Below are 19,891 nucleotides of genomic sequence, written 5' to 3' on the forward strand. Positions count from 1 at the left end.
TATAAAAGTTACGGAGTTGGGAAATCTTATTTCCTCCACGGCGAGTCATGGCAGGGGGCAGAGCAGGGCGTCGTCGTGAACCAGCCAGACGGCCTGGCTTGTGGAAGGCGCTCAGGTAACGGCAGCGTTGGACGGCTGAGGCGGGTCGCCTGGGCCTGCAGGTCAGGGCCGCTGGGCCCTTGGAGCACCGGGGCTGGAGCGCGTGAGCCCCGCAGGGCTGGGCGCCTCGGTGGGGAAGGCACGGCTCCTGGGCCCAGGCCGGGGCTTGGCACACTTCTCTGCAAAAGGCCAGACGATAAGTCTTGTATTAGCTAAAGGGGCGCTGACGCAGAGGACCTGAGATCTGTTGGCCTTTATGAAGGTATTTATTTGGGGCTAAAGCTTACAGTGTCAAGGCCCTGCAGAGTCCAGCTCAAGGCTGCTTTCTCACCAAACCAGCTGCCCCGTGTTGAAGGCAGATGGCGGGCGGTCTCGGCCTGGCCTCCACTTTCCCGCCAGGTTCCCAGGCCTCTCTTGGCACAGAGCTGTTTCTTTCCAGGCCTCAGCTGCTCAGCTGCTCTGTTCTCCTGAGCTGCACTATCAGGCAAATGGCTCGTCTCTTGGGGCTGGCGCTGTCGGAGCCTTCTCCTTTCTGTCGCACGATGAAGCTCTCGCCTCTGGCATGTCTTGAGCACTGTCTTCCCGTGTGTCTCCTTGCCTGAGGGTCCCTTTATAGCCCCCCACCCAGGGGACGGGGACTCGACCTGAGCCACACCCACCGATGTGGTCGGATCAAAGCCCTCATCTTTTATCAAGTAAACTTAAAACCTTTGAATTTCATACAGTCAAAGGGTATCACACCCGGAGGAACAGACCAGCCTGCAGACGTAATCCTTCTCTTTTTGGGTTCCTAATCTCAGACTGCCACCAGTGTTCTAGGCTTGCAGGTCTTGTCTCTGTCACAACCTCTCGACTTGCTCTCGGGGCATGGATGCTGCTCTGAATTCCAAGCAGAGGAGTGGGTGTGGCGGGGTGCCAGGAAAACTTTTCTTTCTAAAACCAGGCGGGGCCGATTGCCCTGGCTCCCGTCCTTTGCGGACTCCTGGCCCGAACCTCCAGGGACCGATCCGTATCAGGACACCGGCTTAACAGTAAGACAGAAGTGTCCCTTTCGATTGTGGAAGCCAAAAACAGTTCAAAGGGCCGCCGGTGAGTCCAGTAATGGCCATTCACCCAGCGTTGTTAAGCTGGAAGCAGTTGTTTTGTGTAACTGCATCCTCCAGGCAACCAGAGCTTACTGACTGCAAGCTTGAAATCTTTTCGTTGAACCGGTTTTCAGTAGAAATATCTGTAAAAGGCATTAGCAGCTCCTTGTGCTCCCACACAGTCGACCTGGAAGACGGTTTAACCTTCCTGGCGTGTTCGGATTTATCTTTCGTGAAGAGGAATTCTGCTCCCCAGGAACAGCAGTGGGGAGCTCAGCACCCCACTTTCAAATTTCTTATAGTCGTGATTGTTTTTTGGTAACAACTTCATTGAGGTGAAATTCATATACCATGTAACAGGCCCATTGGAAGTGTACAATTCCATGGTTTTTAGTGTGTTCACAGGGTTGTGCATTTTTATCACCACAAAAAGAGGGTCCACAGCCTTCCATCATCACTCCCGTCCCTCCCATTTCCCCCTTGGACTGCGTTTTAATGAGCTTCCAGAAGTTACGTCCTGCTTTCTGCTGCTGCTCACTGCTGGCTCTGGGGAGCATGGCAAGGGTCCCCACCAGTCGTCACCTAGCCGGTCAAGTGTGTGCTCAAAAGGACATTTTATTTTTTTATTTTTTAAAAGATTTTATTTATTTCTCTCCCCTTTTCTCCACCCCCATTGTCTGCTCTCTGTGTCCATTCGCTGTGTGTTCTTCTGTCTCCACGTGTGTTCTTGTCAGCGGCACTGGGAATCCATGTCTTTTTGTTGCGTCATCTTGCGCGTCAGCTCTCCACGTGTGTGGCGCCACTCCTTGGCAGGCTGCGCTTTTTTCGTGCTGGGTAGCTCTACTTGAGGGATGCACTCCTTGCACGTGGGGCTCCTCTACATGGGGACACCCCTGCGTGGCACGGCACTCCTTGCATGTGGCAGCGCTGTGCATGGGCCAGCTCCACATGGGCCAGGAGGCCCTGGGTATCAGCCGACTGGTGGTTGTCCACTCTGTCAGTTGAGCCACAACTGCTTCCCTCAAATGGACACTTTAATTGCTCTGGACACTTGTGTGTCTGCATTATGACAATATCGTCTGATGAGCGACTTAAATATTTTTCTTTTATTCCAGTTTTATATTTCTTCATTTGTTTTCTGCTTTGTAGTAAGTTGTCCTTTGTTGTTGTCTATATTTTGAATTTATATATTTTTTTCATTTGAAACCTGGTTCAAGTAACATGGAATCATTTCACTCTTGGGTTTTATTCATTTCATGTGCCCATTCTCTTTTGTTTTGTTTGACGGTATTGTCAAGCCTATAATAATATTTTTCTGGATGTGTTTGCAGTCTTTTAATAGCTGGGTGATTTCACTTGATATTTTGAAAAAGTACCCATTGTTCATGTATAAACAGAATTTCCTGTGCAGGAAATCATTTAGGTTAACGATAAAACAGTTGAACGTGTTGAATGGTGGAGGCACATGTGAGGCATTGTGGTCTCACAAAATCTTGTGCTATTAATAAAGTAAGTTGGGGAAGCGGATGTGACTTAAGTGATTGGGCTCCCGTCTACCATATGGAGGGTCCTGGGTTCGATTCCCCAGGCCTCCTGGTGAAAAGCAGCTGTGGAGAGCTGACTGGCCTGTGTGGTATGGAGAGCTGGTGTATAAAGATGACGCAACAAAAAGAGACATAGAGGAGAGACAGTGAGAGGCACAACAAACCAGGGAGCTGAGGTGGCTCAAGCGACGGAGTGCCTCTCCCACGTCAGAAGGTCCTGGGATCGGTTCCTGGTGCCTCCTAAAGAGAAGACGAGAAGAAAACACAAGCAGACATAGATGAATGTGCTGCGAATGGGGTGGGGTGGCAAGGGCGGTGGGGCGAATAAATAAATAAATCTTAAAAAAAAAAAGTTTTCCTTGTGTGTCACTTGATTCTTTATCCCGGAGTTTACTCCTTGATGCTAACTGACCTCCTCTGTCCCTGGTAAGGACGGACTTTGGAGCGGAGAGGATGGGGTCCTTCCACTCTGGTGGCTGCTTGGTCTCCTTGAAGAGTAGGGAGCCTGACTCTAAATATGAATATAAAGGTCTTTGGAGAACAGAAAGCAAATATAAGTGTAAAACGTTAATAATTTGAAAATAAGAAACTGGCTCTGAACTCATAGATGGGAGTAACAAAAACCAAGAGGTGGGAGGGAGACTGATGAGGTGAAATGAAAGTAAATTATTTTTGTTGTGGATAATTAGCAAAATGTGGGTTTATGTTCTGGTAATTTAAAGGTAACACTGTACAATAAGAATTAGGTTTGGCTGTAAAGAACAGTGGCTCCGCCCGATAGAATTTTTCTCCTACGTAAAAGCTCAGAGGGGCTCCGTTGTACTGAACAGCCCTGCAGGCCAGGGGCCCGGGCTCCTCCTCCCCTCTGGTTTTACCACCCTGCCTGTGGTTTCCATTCTTAAGCTCACCTCATGGTCTGAGAAGGCTGCTGAGGCACCAGCCCTCATGTCCGAGTTCTAGGGTAGAGGAAGGCAGAAGGAACATCCCCCAGGTGAGCCACCTCCCTTTAAGAAGCCTTTAGAGGAGCCTCCCAGACCACTACTTGCCTCTCAGTGGCCAGAGCTTGGCCCTGTGGCCACGCCTCGCTACAGAGGAGGCCGAGAGATGTAGACTCATGATGTGGATCCTGAGAAACGTGGGTGTGATTGGAGAGAAGGCCAGTAGCAGTGTCTACAGTGCCTCCTCAACTGGAATTAAAAACATGATGTGAAGCTTCAAATCAGGGTCCCCTCCTCTTGAACATCCAGCCCTCAGGGGACGCTCCTGTTTGCCCAGCAGGACGGGTAGATGGAGCAGGCCGTTCACACCTGGGGCCGCTGGACACCCTTCCCTTCACTGGTCTCAGTCTCTGGAGGGAAGAGGAGTCTGGCAGCACTTTCCGGCAAAGCAGTGACCTTGTAGAGACAGCCATGACCTTTTAAAGATGGCCATGACCTTGTAGAGACAGCTGTGACCTTGTAAAAATGACCATGACCTTGTAGAGACAGGGGCCTCGTAAAGGTGACTGTGACCTTGTAGACCCAGCCGCGACCTTGTAAAGATGATCATGACCTTGTAGAGATGGCCGTGACCTTGTAAGTCTTCGCATAGACCGCTGTCCAGTGAAACCTCCAGAAAGGAGAACCAGGTGGAGGCGTGAGACGAGAAGCGGGCTCAGGCACGTTCAGTTTGACCAAAAGGCTCCTGGTTGAAGACAGAGTTGCAGAGTGAGATGAAAAGTCAGCTTTTAGGAGTGTGCTGTTTTAGGGTGCTCGGAGGAGAGTTGGGGGTTGGGGCAGAGCTGGAGGAAGGAGCCAGGAGCAGTCCTTTGCTGCTGCCGCGTCCAGACACGTCCCCAGACCAGGGTCACTGCTGGCGTGCTGGCTGTGTGGCTGTGCTTGTCCAGCCTCGTGCATGCCTCAGTTTCTCCTTCTGTGGAGTGGGGATGGTCGTGTCTCCACGCTTAGGGCTGTTGGGAGGATGGAAGGGGTTGTGTGTGAACGCTGGTGGATGGAGGGGTCCTGTTGCTGCCGTCCTAAAAACGTGGCCAGATCCCCCCCAGAACTTCCCTACCCCGTAAAATCCAGATGGTTCCTACACCTAGATGTTAACGATGGACCCCTAGTGTTCTGGGAGAAAATACTGCTGAAAGTTTTTATAATCCTTTTTAAAAATTATTATTTAAAATTTTTATTTTTTAAACTTTATTTCTTAGATGTAATAATTAAAAATATAAACAAAGTTTAATAATCTTGACACAAGGGAGGCTTCTCTAAGCATGACATGGTAAATTTGACTACAAAAAGATTAAGGTTTCTACAGGCATTCACTGTGAAGCCTTATATTTGTTCGTGAAAAACCTGTGTTGGCAAAACTGGATCCTAAAAATGACAGTTTTGTGACTTTGTAACTGGGGCACTAGGAAGAAAATCAAAACTGCCGGCGGTGCGATAACCAGGAGAGCCAGGCAGGCTGCGCTGGGTGTGGCCGGAGCGCGGAGGTGGGTAGGCTGCCCCCAGCTGTGAGGGGCGCAGTCGCGGGCGGGCGGGAAGGGGGGCTGCGGGACGCTCTCTGCCAGCCGTGGCGCGGGCGCTGGCTTCAAGGGCCTTTAAGAGCGCCTGAGCGCCCCGCGCCGGACTTGAGGAGCTCTTCCCGGTTCCCACTGTCCCTGGGAGGGAAAACTTGGGTTGAACCCACACAACCTCCTCGTCACACGGCGTCGCTTGCCCGGTTCCTGGAGGCATCTGAGCGTCCTCGAGGAAGTCATGCTGTAGCAGAGCGGGCTGTGTGGGGAGAAGTAATAAACACGGGCACTGCTGCAAGACTCGAGGCACGCTGGAAAAAAGCATGGCAACGTAGATGGGAGACAAAGGGTTAACGAGAAGCACTTTGACAACCATAAGGACTTGGACACCCTGGAAAACCTGTAGAAGAGCAAATGGCCCATCTGTGAAAGATGATGAATACTGTTGAGAAATAAATACGAACGACACACATAGTAAATGTAAGTAATGCAGTGAAATCATACAGCTAATTAATTAAACAGGTAAATTAGCATATCTATTAATAACCCCTATACTGATAATTGTACAGAAAAAAGCAAGCTATTGGTGGTTACTCTCAAATGGGTAAAACTTCAAAAGATGAGCAAAACCTGTGTGGTGAGAATGTGGGGACACACTCCCACGTGCTGTCTGTGGGACATCGGTTGGCTCCCTATCTAATAGAAGCCAGTGAGGCAACAAGGACACAGATTTGTCCCAGCAATTTCAGTTCCAGGACTTTATCTTAAGGATATCATTGGACAAGTGTACAGAGACTACTGATTGCGGTGCTCTTTAATTGCTAAAGCGTGAAGTAGTCACACACGGGGGATTGGCTTGACTCCCTGAATTGTGCTATGTGCTGAAAATGGACTGCTATGCAGCCCTTAAAAGGAGGTCAGTTGGAAATTGTTGTCTTGGAGCGATGTCTGCAGTATGTTGATGATGTCATCAGTAAACTGTCCAAGACAAGTGGAGGGGAGGGAAATGAAGGTGAAGGGAGTAGAAAGAAAAGAGGTTCTCAGCGTGGTTTTGGAATTAATGGAATTAAGCCAGGTGCTCTTGGGCCCTTTTTCTTCCCTGTGGCCTTGTAAATCTGCAGCAGGCTTACTTGTGAAGTTCCCGAGCATGTCTGAAATAATATAGGTTTGAAGGTTGGTTTGTACTAGACTTGGAAATATATTGCAAATCTAGTGCAACCCAAATGTTAGTTGTCACATTTGCCTTCTTTCTTTCTCTACTCCCACCTTTCGAGAGTAAGCAGTAGATGTGAGGAGCCTCCCCTCCCCTCTCCCCCATACGTGAAGCAAGAGCTCCGTCACCAAGCTCCACGCACTCCCTATGACCTGCTATCTTTAAATACTCAGTGGAGATTTCCTAAAGACAAGGGCATTCTCACATAACCAGAATGTAATGATCATCGTCAGAAATTTAAATTAATCTGGTACGATTGGCTGCTCTACACCCTTATTATTCTGTTAACCATCCCGCTAATGCTGTTTATAGCTAGGTTTTTCTGCCTTGGCTGTAGCGGCAGCAGGAGGGCATTTCTGGTGAATCGGTGAAGGTGCTAGAACGACACGGCTGTGTGGAGTTACAGCTTTTTCTCCACTCTCTGCCTCACGAAGGAGCACGGAGCCTGAAGAGCAGAGTGAGTGGGTGGGAGCAAGCCCAGAGCCGAGAACTGCTGCTCACGAGGTCGCACGTGGCCCCCTCCCCTGGGCGCCCAGGAGAATGAACAGTAAGGAGCCAGCACTTCTGTAAGGCCGGGCTGGGCGGGGAGAAGGGTGCTTCGCTGGGCTGGGTGGGGAGAGGGTGCTCCACCGGCCGGATGGGGAGAGGGTGCTCCGCTGGGCCGGGCGGGGAGAGGGTGCTCCGCTGGGCCGGGCGGGGAGAGCGTGCTTCGCTAGCCGGGCGGGGAGAGGGTGCTCCGCTGGGCTGGGTGGGGAGAGGGTGCTCCGCTGGGCCGGGCGGGGAGAGCGTGCTTCGCCAGCCGGGTGGGGAGAGGGTGCTCCGCTGGGCCGGGCGGGGAGAGCGTGCTTCGCCAGCCGGGCGGGGAGAGGGTGCTCCGCTGGGCTGGGTGGGGAGAGGGTGCTCCACCGGCCGGGTGGGGAGAGGGTGCTCCGCTGGGCTGGGTGGGGAGAGGGTGCTCCGCTGCCGGGCTGGGTGGGGAGAGGGTGCTTCGCTGGTGGGGCGGGGATAAGGGTGCTCTGCCGGCCGGGTGGGGAGAGGGTGCTCCACTGGGCTGGGTGGGGAGAGGGTGCTCCGCTGCCGGGCTGGGTGGGGAGAGGGTGCTCCGCTGGGCTGGGTGGGGAGAGGGTGCTCCGCTGCCGGGCTGGGTGGGGAGAGGGTGCTCCGCCGGCTGGGTGGGGGACACTCGCCCGTGCACCTGCCGGGCGGAGTCGAGCATGGGTCAGCGTGGGCCTTGGGGCCGCCCACCGCGGGCTCGGGGGCAGCCGCCCTGCTGCCGCCCCTGGGCCCGTCCAGCTGCTGCGCGGGCGACAGACCCACGGAGCAGCCGCGACGGGCAGCCAAGGCCAGGCCCCCTTGCAGCCTCCGCTTCGGGTGCTGGAGCCTAGGAACGGCATTTCCACCGCCGGAACCTTCTCCTCCAGAAGCCTTGGACGGCGTTGCATGAACCGGGTGGTGCCGGCGGTGGCGCGGAGGCCTGTGGGGCTGGCGCGCTTTCCTGTTTGTCACAGGTGCTGGCAGCCGGGCGAGGCGGGCGGGCCGGTGGGCAGTGCCGTGTGATGGCGCCCGGCTGATGTACGTTCACCTTTACTGCGCATTCCCTGTTGACGTGCTTCCATGAATGATGCACTTAAGTAAATGGTTTTTAAAATGGAAATGGAAAAGGCAGGCTGAGGGCACACAGACCCCTCGTCCTGGGGCATAACTGAAGGACACACATTGTTTTAAATTAAAAGAACATTTTTTTAGAGAAGCTGTAGGTTTACAGAAAAATAATGGGGAAAATACAGAGTTCTCATAAACCAGCTCATCTCACGCACACAGTACATACAGTTTTCCCTTTTTATTTTAAAAAAATTTTTATCCCCCCCCCCATGGCTTGCTTGTTTTGCTCTGTGTCCATTCACTGTGCATTCTTCTGTGTCTGCATTTATTTACTTATTTTTATTTATCCCTCCCCTCTTTGTGGCTCGCTTGCTGTCTCCTCTCTGTGTTGGTTCACTGTGCGCTCTTCTGCGTTTTTGCTTGTCTCCTTTTTTTGTTGCGTCACCTGGCTGAGTCGGCTCTCCGCTGTACTTGCGGGCGAGCCTGCCTACACCAGGAGGTCACGGGACTCGAACCCAGGGCCTCCCATGTGGTAGCCGGGAGCCCAACCGATGGAGCCTCGGCCGCTTCCCCGGTTTTCCCTTTTACTAATACTTTGTGTTAGTGTGGTAACCTCGTTACAGTTGGTTATTATAATTATGCCATTAACTCTTGCCCAGAGTTTACATTAGGGTTCACTGTTTGTGTTGTACAGTCCTATGGTTAAAAGTTATTTAATTTTAATAACGCGTATATTACCTAAAATGTCCCCTTTTAACTACAGTCAGATCTGTAACTTACTGGCCTTGACTACATTCACAGTGTTGTGCCACCGTCACCACATCCACGGCCAGAGTGTTTCCGTCACTCTGTGTCAACTGAGCACCAGCTTCCCGCTCCTTACCCCAGCCCAGCACCTGGCAATCTGTATTCTAGTTATGACTCCATGCGTTTGCTTATTTTAATTTCCTATCAGTAAAATCATACAATATTTGTCCTTTGTGTCTGGTTTATGTCACTTAAGATGTCTTTTTCTTTAGAGGCAAAAAGTGAATTTTATTTAGAATTAGAAATGAGAAAAAAACACATTTTTCAAAAATTTCATAAAATACAGAATCAACATGATGCCTTGAAGGTTCATTCTTGTTGTCACAGGTGTCATTCCTCTTTTTGGCTGTATAATTTTCCATTCTATGTTTAAGCCACATTTTGTCTGTCTACTTGTCTGTCGATGGGCACTTTGGTTGCTTCCATCTTTTGGCAATTGTGAATAGTGGGCAGCGAACTTGGCCCAGTGGTTAGGGCATCCATCTACCACATGGGAGGTCAGCGGTTCAAACCCCGGGCCTCCTTGACCCGTGTGGAGCTGGCCCATGCGCAGTGCTGATGCGCACAAGGAGTGCCTTGCCACGCAGGGATGTCCCCCGCGTAGGGGAGCCCCACGCGTAAGGAGTGCGCCCCGTAAGGAGAGCCGCCCAGCGCGAAACAAAGTGCAGCCTGCCCAGGAATGGCGCTGCACGCACGGAGAGCTGACACAGCAAGATGACGCAACAAAAAGAAACACAGATTCCCGTGCCGCTGACAACAACAGAAGGGGACAAAGAAGACACAGCAAATAGACACAGAGAACAGACAGCCGGGGCGGGAGGAGAAGGGGAGAGAAATAAAAAATAAAATACAATAAATCTTAAAAAAAAATTGTGAATAGCGCTGCTCTGAATATCAGTGTGCAAATATTGGTTTAAGTTCCTTCTTTCAATTTTAGAAGTGGGATTGCTGGGTTGTACGGTAATTCTACACTTAACTTTTTGAGGAAGCACCAAACTGGTTTCCACAGCAGCAGCACTGTTTCACATTCCCACCAACACTGTAGAGGGTTCCTATTGCTCCACATTGTTTCCAACACTTGGTAATGTCCATTTTTTTAGTAGTAGCCCCCCCTAGCGGGTGTGAAGTGGTATCTTGTTATTTTGAGCCTGTTGCCAGTGGCTAATGATGCTGATCATCTTTTCTTGTGCTTATTGGCCGTTTGTATTACTTCAGTGGAGAACTGTATAGAAGTCTTTTGCCCATTTTTAAATTGGTTTGTCTTTTGTTGGTGAGTTTTAGGATTTCTTTATAAATTCTGGACATTAAACCTTTATCAGATATGTGGTTTCCAGGTATTTTCTCCCCATCTGAAGGTTGTCTTTTTACTTCATGATGAACTTCCATCATGCACAAAAGATTTTAATTTTGGTGACATCCTATTTATCTGTTTTTTTCTTTGGTTGTTCATGCTTTTGGCATAGTCTCAGAAACCACTGCTTAGCACAAGGTCCTGAAGAAGCTTCCCTGGGTTTTCTTCTAGGAGTTTACAGTTCTTGCTCTTATACTTAGTTCTTGACCCGTTTTGAGTTACTTTTTGTATATGACCCGAGAAATACTGCGAATGGAGGGTGGCATCCTCATTCTTTCGTGTGCGGATATCCCGATTTCCCTGCACGATTTCTTGAAGAGACTCTTTTTTCCCCATTGAGTGGACTCAATCCCCTTGTCAAAAATCAGATGACCATGCGTGTAAGAGTTTATGAACTCTCAGTTCTGTCCATTGGTCTTTATCCAATGTTGCAGTGCCATGCTGGTTTGATTGCTGTGGCTTTGTAATTGTGTGAATCCTCCAATTTTGTTCTTTTTCTCCCCAAGATGTTTTTGGCTATTTTGGACCCCTTACTCTTCCCTATAAATTTGATGATTGGCTTTTCATTTCTGCAAAGAAGGCTGTTGAAATTGAGATTGGGATTGTGTTGAATCTGTAAATTATTTTGGGTAGAATTGACATGACATCTTAATGATATTTAAGCTTTATCGAGGTATAATTTACATACCTAAGAATCTACCCGTTGTGGCCATTGAACGGTACAATGACAACAGTAAAATATAATGATTTACTTCTAGTTGATTTATAGATTTGTGCTGCTGTCAAACACAGAACATCCGAAGAACACAACTTTTCTTTGACCGAGGAAGCTCTGGTTGTGTTGCATTTTTATGTAATCATTACGACAACCAACAGTGTAAGTTTAAAAAGATGATTCTACGGCAGCGCTGATGCGCCTCCAGTTCCCTGGCGCTCTGGCCACCGCCTGCCTCGCCTGCCTCATCTTCCATTGCCCCCTCCCGCAGGCCGTCCTGGCTGCCCCAGTCTGTCTGTCTGTCCTTCTCCCTCTCCCCCCCTTTCTTTTTTTTACTCTTTAGCTAAGACCGTGGACGAGATGATTTATTACCCGTGTTACACTCGGCCACACCTGAGAAGAGTGCTGGTCCAGATGTCCAGGCAAAGGCTGCCGTGCTGTGGGCAGGGCGGGCCTCTTGGTGTCCCGGAGGTGGAGCGCGTCACCGAGGGAGGGGCCCTGGTCAGCGCGCCGCCCCTGCCTCGTACCGGGTCCCGGCCGTGGTCCTGCCCCGTGGCCTCCGTGGCTGCCCCCGCTGGTTTTCTTGGACCTCTGCCACTCTTTCTCTGGCTCTTCAGCCTGCGCATTGCCTTCCGCTCCTTGGCTGGCACGGTGCAGAGGTTTCCAGCAAGATGACGCTAAGGCGAGGGCTGGTCCTTTTGGGTCTGCCGTTTGGAACGGTGTCCCCTAGATTTTCCTTTCAGTTTCTGCCCAAATGACCTATCCCCAAGGAATGAATAAATAATGGATTTTCAGGACTTTATAATGTTTCATTAAATTGGTATGGTTTACTTAAATCCTGCCCTTTTGCTAAATATGTTAGCTGTATTTGGTGATACAAGGAACGCCTTTTAAAAATTTATTTTAGATGTGATAGTTAAAATGTACAGGAGTATACAGAAATAATGTGCAGACACTTAAGCATTCCCATTTATATTTAACAACCTTTGGTTGTTTTTATGTCAGATCTAAATAATTGGTCCAAGTAGGATAACCATTGTCTGAGCAAGGGCACTTAAAAAAACACACACACAGAAAATAGGGAGCAGCTTTACTGAGGTGTAATTCACAGACCTCTGCTTGTGGCACAGTGTAATGATCTCTAGGTTTACAGGCCTGTGCTGCTCTCAGAGAGGCCGTGCCGCTGTGGTTCCCACCAGGAGGAGAGTATGCTCTCGGCCTCCTGCTAACACTTGGTTTTGTCTGTGCTTCCGATTGTAGCCCTTCTAGAGCGTCCTGGTGGTATCTTGATGTGGTGTTTAGGCAGGGAACGCTTACGAGAGTGACAGGCGGTGATATTCCTTATCACGCTGGGACTGTCCCGGGCAAACCAAGGCAGATGCCGCCCTCCCCAGCTCCAGCCCCTCCGTCTTCTCTGCATTCTTTTCTCTGTCCTCATGGTGTGCTTGCTTCCTTTGACTATCCTTCAACTTTTACTCCACGTGTATCTGTGCGTAATTGTGTTATTTTCCACAGACGCTTTCACACTGGATGCATCTTTTGCAGCTTTCCACCCAACATTATGTTTTTGATATTTTGATGAGGATATATGCAGATCTAATTTCTTCATTTTGATGTCCGCATCGTGCTCTGTTCTGAATATAAGTCACAGTTTGTTTATCTATTGCTCTACCGAGGACTGTTAGTTTATTTCCATTTTGGAAGCTACTGCAGTGCTGCAAAACCCAAGACCTGGAAGGGGAGCTGTTGGCCACAGGAATCGGGCAGGCCTTTACCTTGATCAGTGCTCATGTTGTTTGCGTGTTCAGTTCTTTGCGTTCCTTTCTTACGTTCGACCCCAGGTGAGCTACTACAGCTCTAAGAATCATTAACTTTTTGGTTCTCCAAACATGCTGTCAAACTGTCGGCTGCTGTGTGGTTCCAATTTACACCTGCTCCATCTGTCTGAACACTGGCGATTAAATTACAGTCAAACTGGCTTTAGATGTTTTCATGTAAAAAAAAGACTCCCCCTAATAATTAAATAAATACAAGATATTATGTACTTTTGAGAGGAATTATCAGGAAATTTAGAAATCCAAAGTGTGGTTTTTGATTTATTTCCTAATAAAAGAGAAATTCTAAGAGAACAGCAGCACTCCCCATTTTTGGAGCATTCTCCTGGAGGTTGAACTCTGGGCTAGATTTTACACGTTGCTTTTCCCTTCTAAAGTGACATAAATTTCCCCACCGTTCTGGCTGTACAGCTTACTGTTAGAAGCGGTCTCACCTGTAGTGAAACTTCGTCTGATTTTGTAGATTTCTGTGCCAAGCCTGTTGAAGTCACTCTTCTGGAAAGCTCTGTGTCTGGTCCTGACGTTTTGGGGCCCCGTAGCGGGGCCCTTCCTTCTTCCTCAGCCCCGTCCCCCTTGCCCTCTTGTTGCACAGCTGGTCGGCGTGTCGAGTGGACGGTGCCACGCCGGGCCGTGCAAGGCTGTGTTGTAGCCTCGCGCCGGGGCTCGTGTGTCTGAGCCCTTCTGAGCTGGGTGGGCAGCCCTCTCAGCGCCTCTTTCCGGGTGTCTGTGATTCCCTGGGAGCTCAGCGGTGTCGACTGTCGGCCTGTTTCCTAGGCGTGGCTTCCGGTGGAGATGCGGGCCAGTGCCTTCTGGAGACCCTGGCGTCCTTGTGCGTGTCTCCGGCTGTGCCTTGCTGGCGTCGCTCCTCTTCTGAAGATGCGCTTTGCCGTCGAGCATGGAGATGACCCTCGGTGGAGTCAGACGCGGCAGGGGCTGCCGTGTGAGCAGGGCTGGTGCTGGGGGCCGGGCCCGGGGCAGGTGGGGGAGGTCCTGTCCTGGGGACGCCCGGGCCCCCGAACCTCGCAGTGCCCCGCTTTCCTCTTCTGTGCGAGGCAGGGGTGACAGAGGCCTGGCTGGGTGACGGGCTCACGTCCGGCGCTGGCGTAAAGGGCCCGAGAAGGCGCCTACCGAGGGGGCAGGGGACCCGCGCCTGGGAGGGACGGAGCTGGCCGCGAGCCGGCCTTTTCCTTGCTCAGCATTTCGAGTGTTGAGCCACGTACCTTGTTTTTTTTTGTTTTTTTTTTTTTCCCCAAAGCAAATTTTATATATTACGGCAAGAAGAGGCTCCCCGTCCACCCTCACCTGTTGGGGTGCCAGGGATCCTTGGAGGACGTCCTGTCAGAACCGGCTCTGCCCCTCACGTGGATTCTGGTTTGGAGGTCCGGGCGAGCCTCGGGCGTGGCCTGGGGTCCTTCGGGCGTGGCCTGGGGTGCCGTCGCTCGTGCTCCGGCCTCGCAGGGCTCCTGGGCCCGTCCAGTTGCCCACCAAGCGAAGGAGTGGACTTGCTCTCCCGCAGCTGCCTTCCCTGGAGGGGCTGGACACGGGGGGAGCGGCTCCTGGGTGAGCTGGGGCTGGGACGGAGCTGGCTGCGTGGGGTGCACCTCGGCGTCTTGTCGGCGGCCCGGCCTTGGCGGCTCGGCGCCGTCCTTGGACCTCCCCTTGTCCGTGAACCCTCCCTTGCGCTGCGAGCCGACGGGTGAAGGCGAGTGCCCTGCAGTGAGGGATCAAGCACCTTGCACCATTCAGCAAATACTTACGGCGCGTCTGTTGGTCACCAGGCGCTCCTGGCTGCCCCTGCCGGAGGCACGCGCGTGGTGGAACGTGCAGCGGCCCGTGCATGCGCCTGTGGCCGGTTTCCTGTGCGGCCTGTTTCCTGCGCGGCCTGTGAGCGCCTCAATCTTGGTCGCCTCTTCCCTAAATGAGGAGGTGGTTAGTAAGTGTGAGCTCTCATGGTTCCTTTGTAATTTGTCAAGTCACAACTTTTGTGGTGTGGAAAGTAATTACTGGGAAGCAGATGTGGCTCAAGTGATAGAGCGTCTGCCTACCACACAGGAGGTCCAGGGTTCAATCCTGGGGTCTCCTGACCCGTGTTGGCCCACGTGCAGTGCTGATGCGTGCAAGAAGTGCCACGCCACGCAGGGGTGTCCCCTGCGTAGGGGAGCCCCATAAGGAGAGCTGCCCTGTGCGAAAAAAGCACAGCCTGTCCAGAAGTGGCACCACATACATGGAGAGCTGATGCAGCAAGATGACACAACAAAACAGACACAGATTCCCGCTGCTGTTGACAAAAATGCAAGCAGACACAGAAGAACACACAGTGAATGGACACAGAGAACAAACAATGGGGCAGGGAGGGGAGAGAAATAAATTTTTAAAAAAGGAAGAAAGAAATTACTAAGATCGAGTTCCAGAAGATGCCTAAGGTCAGGCTGTAAACTGGGATCCCATGGTAGGGGAGAATTTTCTAGAAGGCTCTCAGATACCAGTTGCGGGGCACTGTGGGCCTCTGGTACCGCGATAGCCTGGCTGTGGGTCTGAGTCGGATTCCTCAGTCCTTGGCAATGGAATTGTTTCCAAGTCGGGCGAGCGGTTTGCACGTGACCGGGCACTGCTGAGTCACCGCCGGGGGCTGCGGTTTCTACGTGAATTAGGGGAGTCGCGAGGGGCGGGGGCTCCTGCCGCAGCCAGAACTTTCTAGCACAGACCTGCGGGCGTTCCTCACCCACCGCCCTCATGGCCAGGAAGAAACGTGGTGAGTAAAGAAGTTACAAAGAGAAAGAAGGCCTTTGCCCCGGGACCGCGTAGCCATCTGCGGCTCCTCGAGGCCCCCTGCTCTTCACTGTCACCTTCGCTGCCATCGCTGACGTTTTCCCGAGTCGGGGTGAGACCAGGAAGGACGTGCCGACACGGGGACGGGAGGCAGGCGTGTTCAGTTGGACTCGGGGGCGTCCGACAATTTCTCATTTCGCAGCTGACGCTTGAGAGCCCAGGATGTGCTCGTGAAGGCGGCGCGCTGGCCCCTCGGGAGGCGTCCGGGCGTCGGGTGCACTGAGGGCTGCGCAGTGGCCGCCCGGCCCCGCCGTCCAGCGACAGCCCCTGGTGGTGCAGCCCGTGCTCTGCGCAGAGGCCGAGGATGGCCCGGAGCCCTTCCGCAGCCTCACTGCTCCGCTCCGCAGGTGCGGGACTGGGTCCTGGCGAGGGGGTGCCCGGGCGCTGCAAGGCGCCTTCTTGGGGCTCTGGGCGCAGCACGCGGCGCTTGGCCCTCCCAGCAGGTGGCGCTCCGGGCCTGCTTCTCCTCCGTGTCCTGCTCCTCCTCCGTGTCCTGCTCCTCTCTCCTTCTCTGCTTTTGCCAGTTTTCTCCCCCTCGGCGTCTCCTCTCCCCCGGCCCTGCCCCTCTCCATCCCTTTCTCTCCCCTCTGCCCTTGCAGTTTTTCCGGGGCCTCCTGAGGACCTGGTGAGTGTCGAGGGACGGTTTCCCGGACAGTGCTTTGCCCACCGCCTACCCCCAGCCAGCCCAAGCCCAGACCCCGCTGGGGCAGCCACCACGCAGCACGCCAGCCGCTTCCTGGAGGAGGCAGCCCTGTGGTTGCAGATACGTGGACTCCTTCCAAGGCTGCAGTGCCGTGTCCTCATGGGGAGTCCTCGATCTTTAAACGTCGGACCCCAGTGAGATCCACCCCCTCGGCCGTAAAGTGTCAGCATCTTCGGGGGCCCGGCGGGTTTTCTGGAGCCAGATGGGTCTGGGGGCCCAGTTTGTGTCAGTGCCAACCCCTGAGGAGGGGCCCCCGCTGCCCTTCGTGGGGTGAGGCTCGTGCCGGGTCGGGCAGGGAGTGGGCCCCGCTGCCCGCCAGCCTCGGGCCTGATCCGAGCAGGCCCCTGCGCCCTCGTCCTCCGCGCAGAGGTCCAGACGAGGCGCTCGTCCCCGGGGGGAGGCCCCTCTCCAGACCTCGGAGAAAACCTCGGACAGGGCGAGCACGGAAGGGTTGCGGTGCTGCTGTGCCCGCTGGGAATGGCGGCGCCTGGCGTGTTTGCTGGATATTCACTTCCTTGTGGACTTGGCTCGGTGCTGGTGAGAGCCGGGGCAGTCCTGGGAGGATTTGGAGGAGACGTGGGCCCAGGTGGCACCCCCTCCCCACTCTGGAGGCTGGCGGGCGAGGGGCAGAGGGCTAGACCTGCTGCGCGTTGCGCCTTCTTCCTTTGTTCCCACTCGCCCGGCCTTCGCGTTGCCTGGTTTGGTGCGACTTGCTGGGGTGGATTTCCTTCTATGGAAACTCTTTTTACATCGGAGGTGTTAGAAGACTTCCCAGGGCTTCTCCTGGAGGGGCTCACTTTCGTGGGGAAGACGCTTGTGGGAGACTCTCCTGATGCAGTGAAGCGGTTCTGTTCATGTCACCGTGGCGGTCAGAGGGGACGGGCTGGCAGGGCTTGGGAACTACGGCTGACGTTTGGGGATGAAGGCTGCTGGGCACTGGAGAGTGTTCTAGATAGCTAGAAGAGCTGGTGTAAAACCCCAGATTTGTAGGAAAAAACTTTTTGGGAGATGGCGAGGAGTTGGTTTAAAAGACGGAATATTGGAGAAAATAGCAGATTGAGCTTGCCGAGAAAGGTCCTTTGGGTATTGATTTGGCTGCTTTCACAGCGACCAGAACAACAGCCGCTTAAATACAGAAGCGGTTTCTTTCTTTCTCCCTTAAGAGCCCCGTGGAAGGCGGCCCAGGAGCGCCGTGCTCCGGCAGGTTGGCCCGGGCTCCGGCGGCTCCGGCAGGTCGGCCCGGGCTCCGGCGGCTCCGGCAGGTCGGCCCGGGCTCCGGCGGCTCCGGCAGGTCGGCCCGGGTGGCTCCGGCAGGTCGGCCCCGGCTCTGGCGGCTCTGGCAGCCCCGTGGGTGTTGTTCTGTGGTTTTCAGTTGCCTTGTTGAAGGACGGCTCCGGCTCCAGGCTCACTGCCGCAGTTGGACAGGTGGAGAGGGCATGCCTGGGAAGTCCTGCTGCTGTCCCGTTAGCCGGGCACATGGACGCTGCACCTGCCACTTACCAGCCCCCTGGAAATGGCTTCTTACTAACCCTCTTTCAGAGTAGCCCCTCCCTTACTGGTTTTAGAAGTTTCTAGAAACTTTGGTCAAATGCCAGCCTCTTCGTGTTCGCTCATAGGAGGCTTCGCGCCTTGTGAGAGACATTACTGTTCGTGAAGCCGGCTCTAACCGGTTCTAGTCAAGAGCACACTAGGCCTTCATTTTAGGACGAGGCAACTGCAACAAAACCCGCTCTGTTTACCCGCCTTTCCCCGCTGGGTTGGCCCTCGCCATCCTCGAGCCTCTCAGCCGCCTTCCCCACACTGGACGTCCAGGTCATCTCCCCCGTCCTTCGCCGCTCCCGAAAGCTGCCGTCCCCGGCCGGCAGGAAACCCCAGCGCCCGTTTTGTCCGGGGGACTGACCTGAGGTTGGCTCCGTCTCCTTGTTGGTCAAGTAAGCAGTAAACGCGTCCCTCAGCGTCCGGGTGTCTCAGTACTGGCTTCTGCGCACGTCGGGCAGACGGACTCTCTTGGTGGTTATCTCTTTGGTGACCATGGAGGGACGGTCGTAAAGACCCTGCCCGAGGCTCCACGGCCCCTGCAAGACGGTGTTTTCCAGTCATCGGCCCTGAGTGGCCACTTGACCGGTTAGTCTAGAGGCCCAAGGACCGGGCCTCTCTCCTGTCCCCAGTGGTACTGTCGGCCCCTCGGTGCAGTTTAATTTTGAGAGATGAAACAGTTCTGGGTAACGGCGTCTCCTGGGTGAGTAACTTTGTTAAGGAGCCTGCTTTTATATGAAATCCGTCTGGTCTCTGGTCGTGGGTTCGAGTCCCACTCTCATTACTGGGTTAGGGTTGTGAGTAAGATCTCACCACAGTCCATCCAGGTGAGTACTGGGTGCAGGTCTCAGGCGTATTTGAGAATCAGCTGCTAAAGTGCTCACGTTCTGGTTGTGTGATCGAGTCCCACTCTGGCCTCCCTCCTATTGGTATGTTGGTTGGGAGGTCTTTTGCTAGCATGCCACATTTGGCGTGAGATCTTTTGTTAGCATGCTCCCCTTTCCCAGAGCGTGTCCACACCGTAACTAAGAATCAAGCCTGTGCTGTCACGTTTACAGAAAAGAAACAGGGAAGTGGATGTGGCTCAAGTGGTTGGGCTCCCGTCTACCGTATGGGAGGTCCAGGGTTCGATTCCCGGGCCTCCTGGTGAGGGCGAGCTGGCGGGTGCGCAGAACTGGCCTGTGCAGCATGCTGGCCTGCGCAGAAAGCTGGCGCAGCAAGATGGTGCAACGAGAAGAGACACAGAGGAGAGACGACAGGAGATACAGCAGACCAGGGAGCTGTGGTGGCACACGAGATGGCGCTCCTCTCTCCCACTCCGGAAGGTCCCAGGATTGGTTCCTGGAGCTGCCTAAAGAGAAGACAGACACAGAAGAACACAGCAGCGAGTGGACACAGGGAAGACAACAGGGGCGTGGGAGAAATAAAGAAATAAATAAAAGAAAAGGAACAAAATCATAGTTTAAACTAATAAGTTCGTATTCCTGTGTTTCTCTGGTTTTATAACTCATGGCTAAGGATTTTTAATTGAAGCTCTAAGCTTTCTATTTGTGTCTGTTTAATAAATATATATATATTTCCTACCTCTGGATGGTAAACCAGATTAACAAAAAATTCTTTAAAAATATCTCTCCAAATTGCTTAAAGATAAATAACCACATAGATCCATAGCCTTATTCATACTCCTACTCCCGGAGTTCCAGAAACGACAGAAACTGCACCTCTGCTACTTCCAAGGTAAAGAGAGTTTCCGTGGAACTACACCCAAATGTCCTCACCACCGAGATGCGCTGTGGAGCTTGCAGGATCGCCTGAAGCTCCTGGCCCTGACCGTCCTCCCGCGCTGGGAACTGGGGCTCGGGGTGCTGGTGCCTGTGGTTGCTGGGGACAGCCTGGGCACTGGAGGGGGCTCTGCCCACAGCTTCCTGACACAGCGGCGACCCCACCCGCCCCCAGGGCTCTTGGCCCCTGAGAAAGCAAAGAGCCTTCCGCTGTGACTGTGACGCTGTCCCCGGAAACAGCAGCGGCTTCTCTGTCCTTGTCACATCTTTAGGTGAACAGATCTGATA

At 53.1% G+C, this 19,891-nt stretch overlaps 1 protein-coding gene across 7 annotated transcripts in view; it reads left to right on the forward strand.

Moving 5' to 3' along the window:
• TRAK1 (trafficking kinesin protein 1) overlaps positions 1–19,891 on the forward strand; it is a 184,339-nt gene that overhangs the window by 65,975 nt on the left and 98,473 nt on the right. Inside the window, exon 1 of one of the 7 annotated variants that reach the window (XM_004478327.5) lies at positions 6,916–6,991. The exons of the other annotated variants lie outside the window; for them this stretch is intronic. Coding sequence (XP_004478384.1) covers positions 6,985–6,991 — 7 coding nt within the window. The 5' untranslated portion in view covers positions 6,916–6,984. Of the gene's footprint in view, positions 1–6,915; positions 6,992–19,891 lie in introns of those variants that run through there. 7 annotated transcript variants of the gene reach the window in all.

This window comes from Dasypus novemcinctus, chromosome 26 (assembly GCF_030445035.2).
Source record: "Dasypus novemcinctus isolate mDasNov1 chromosome 26, mDasNov1.1.hap2, whole genome shotgun sequence".
Taxonomy (NCBI): Eukaryota; Metazoa; Chordata; class Mammalia; order Cingulata; family Dasypodidae; genus Dasypus; species Dasypus novemcinctus.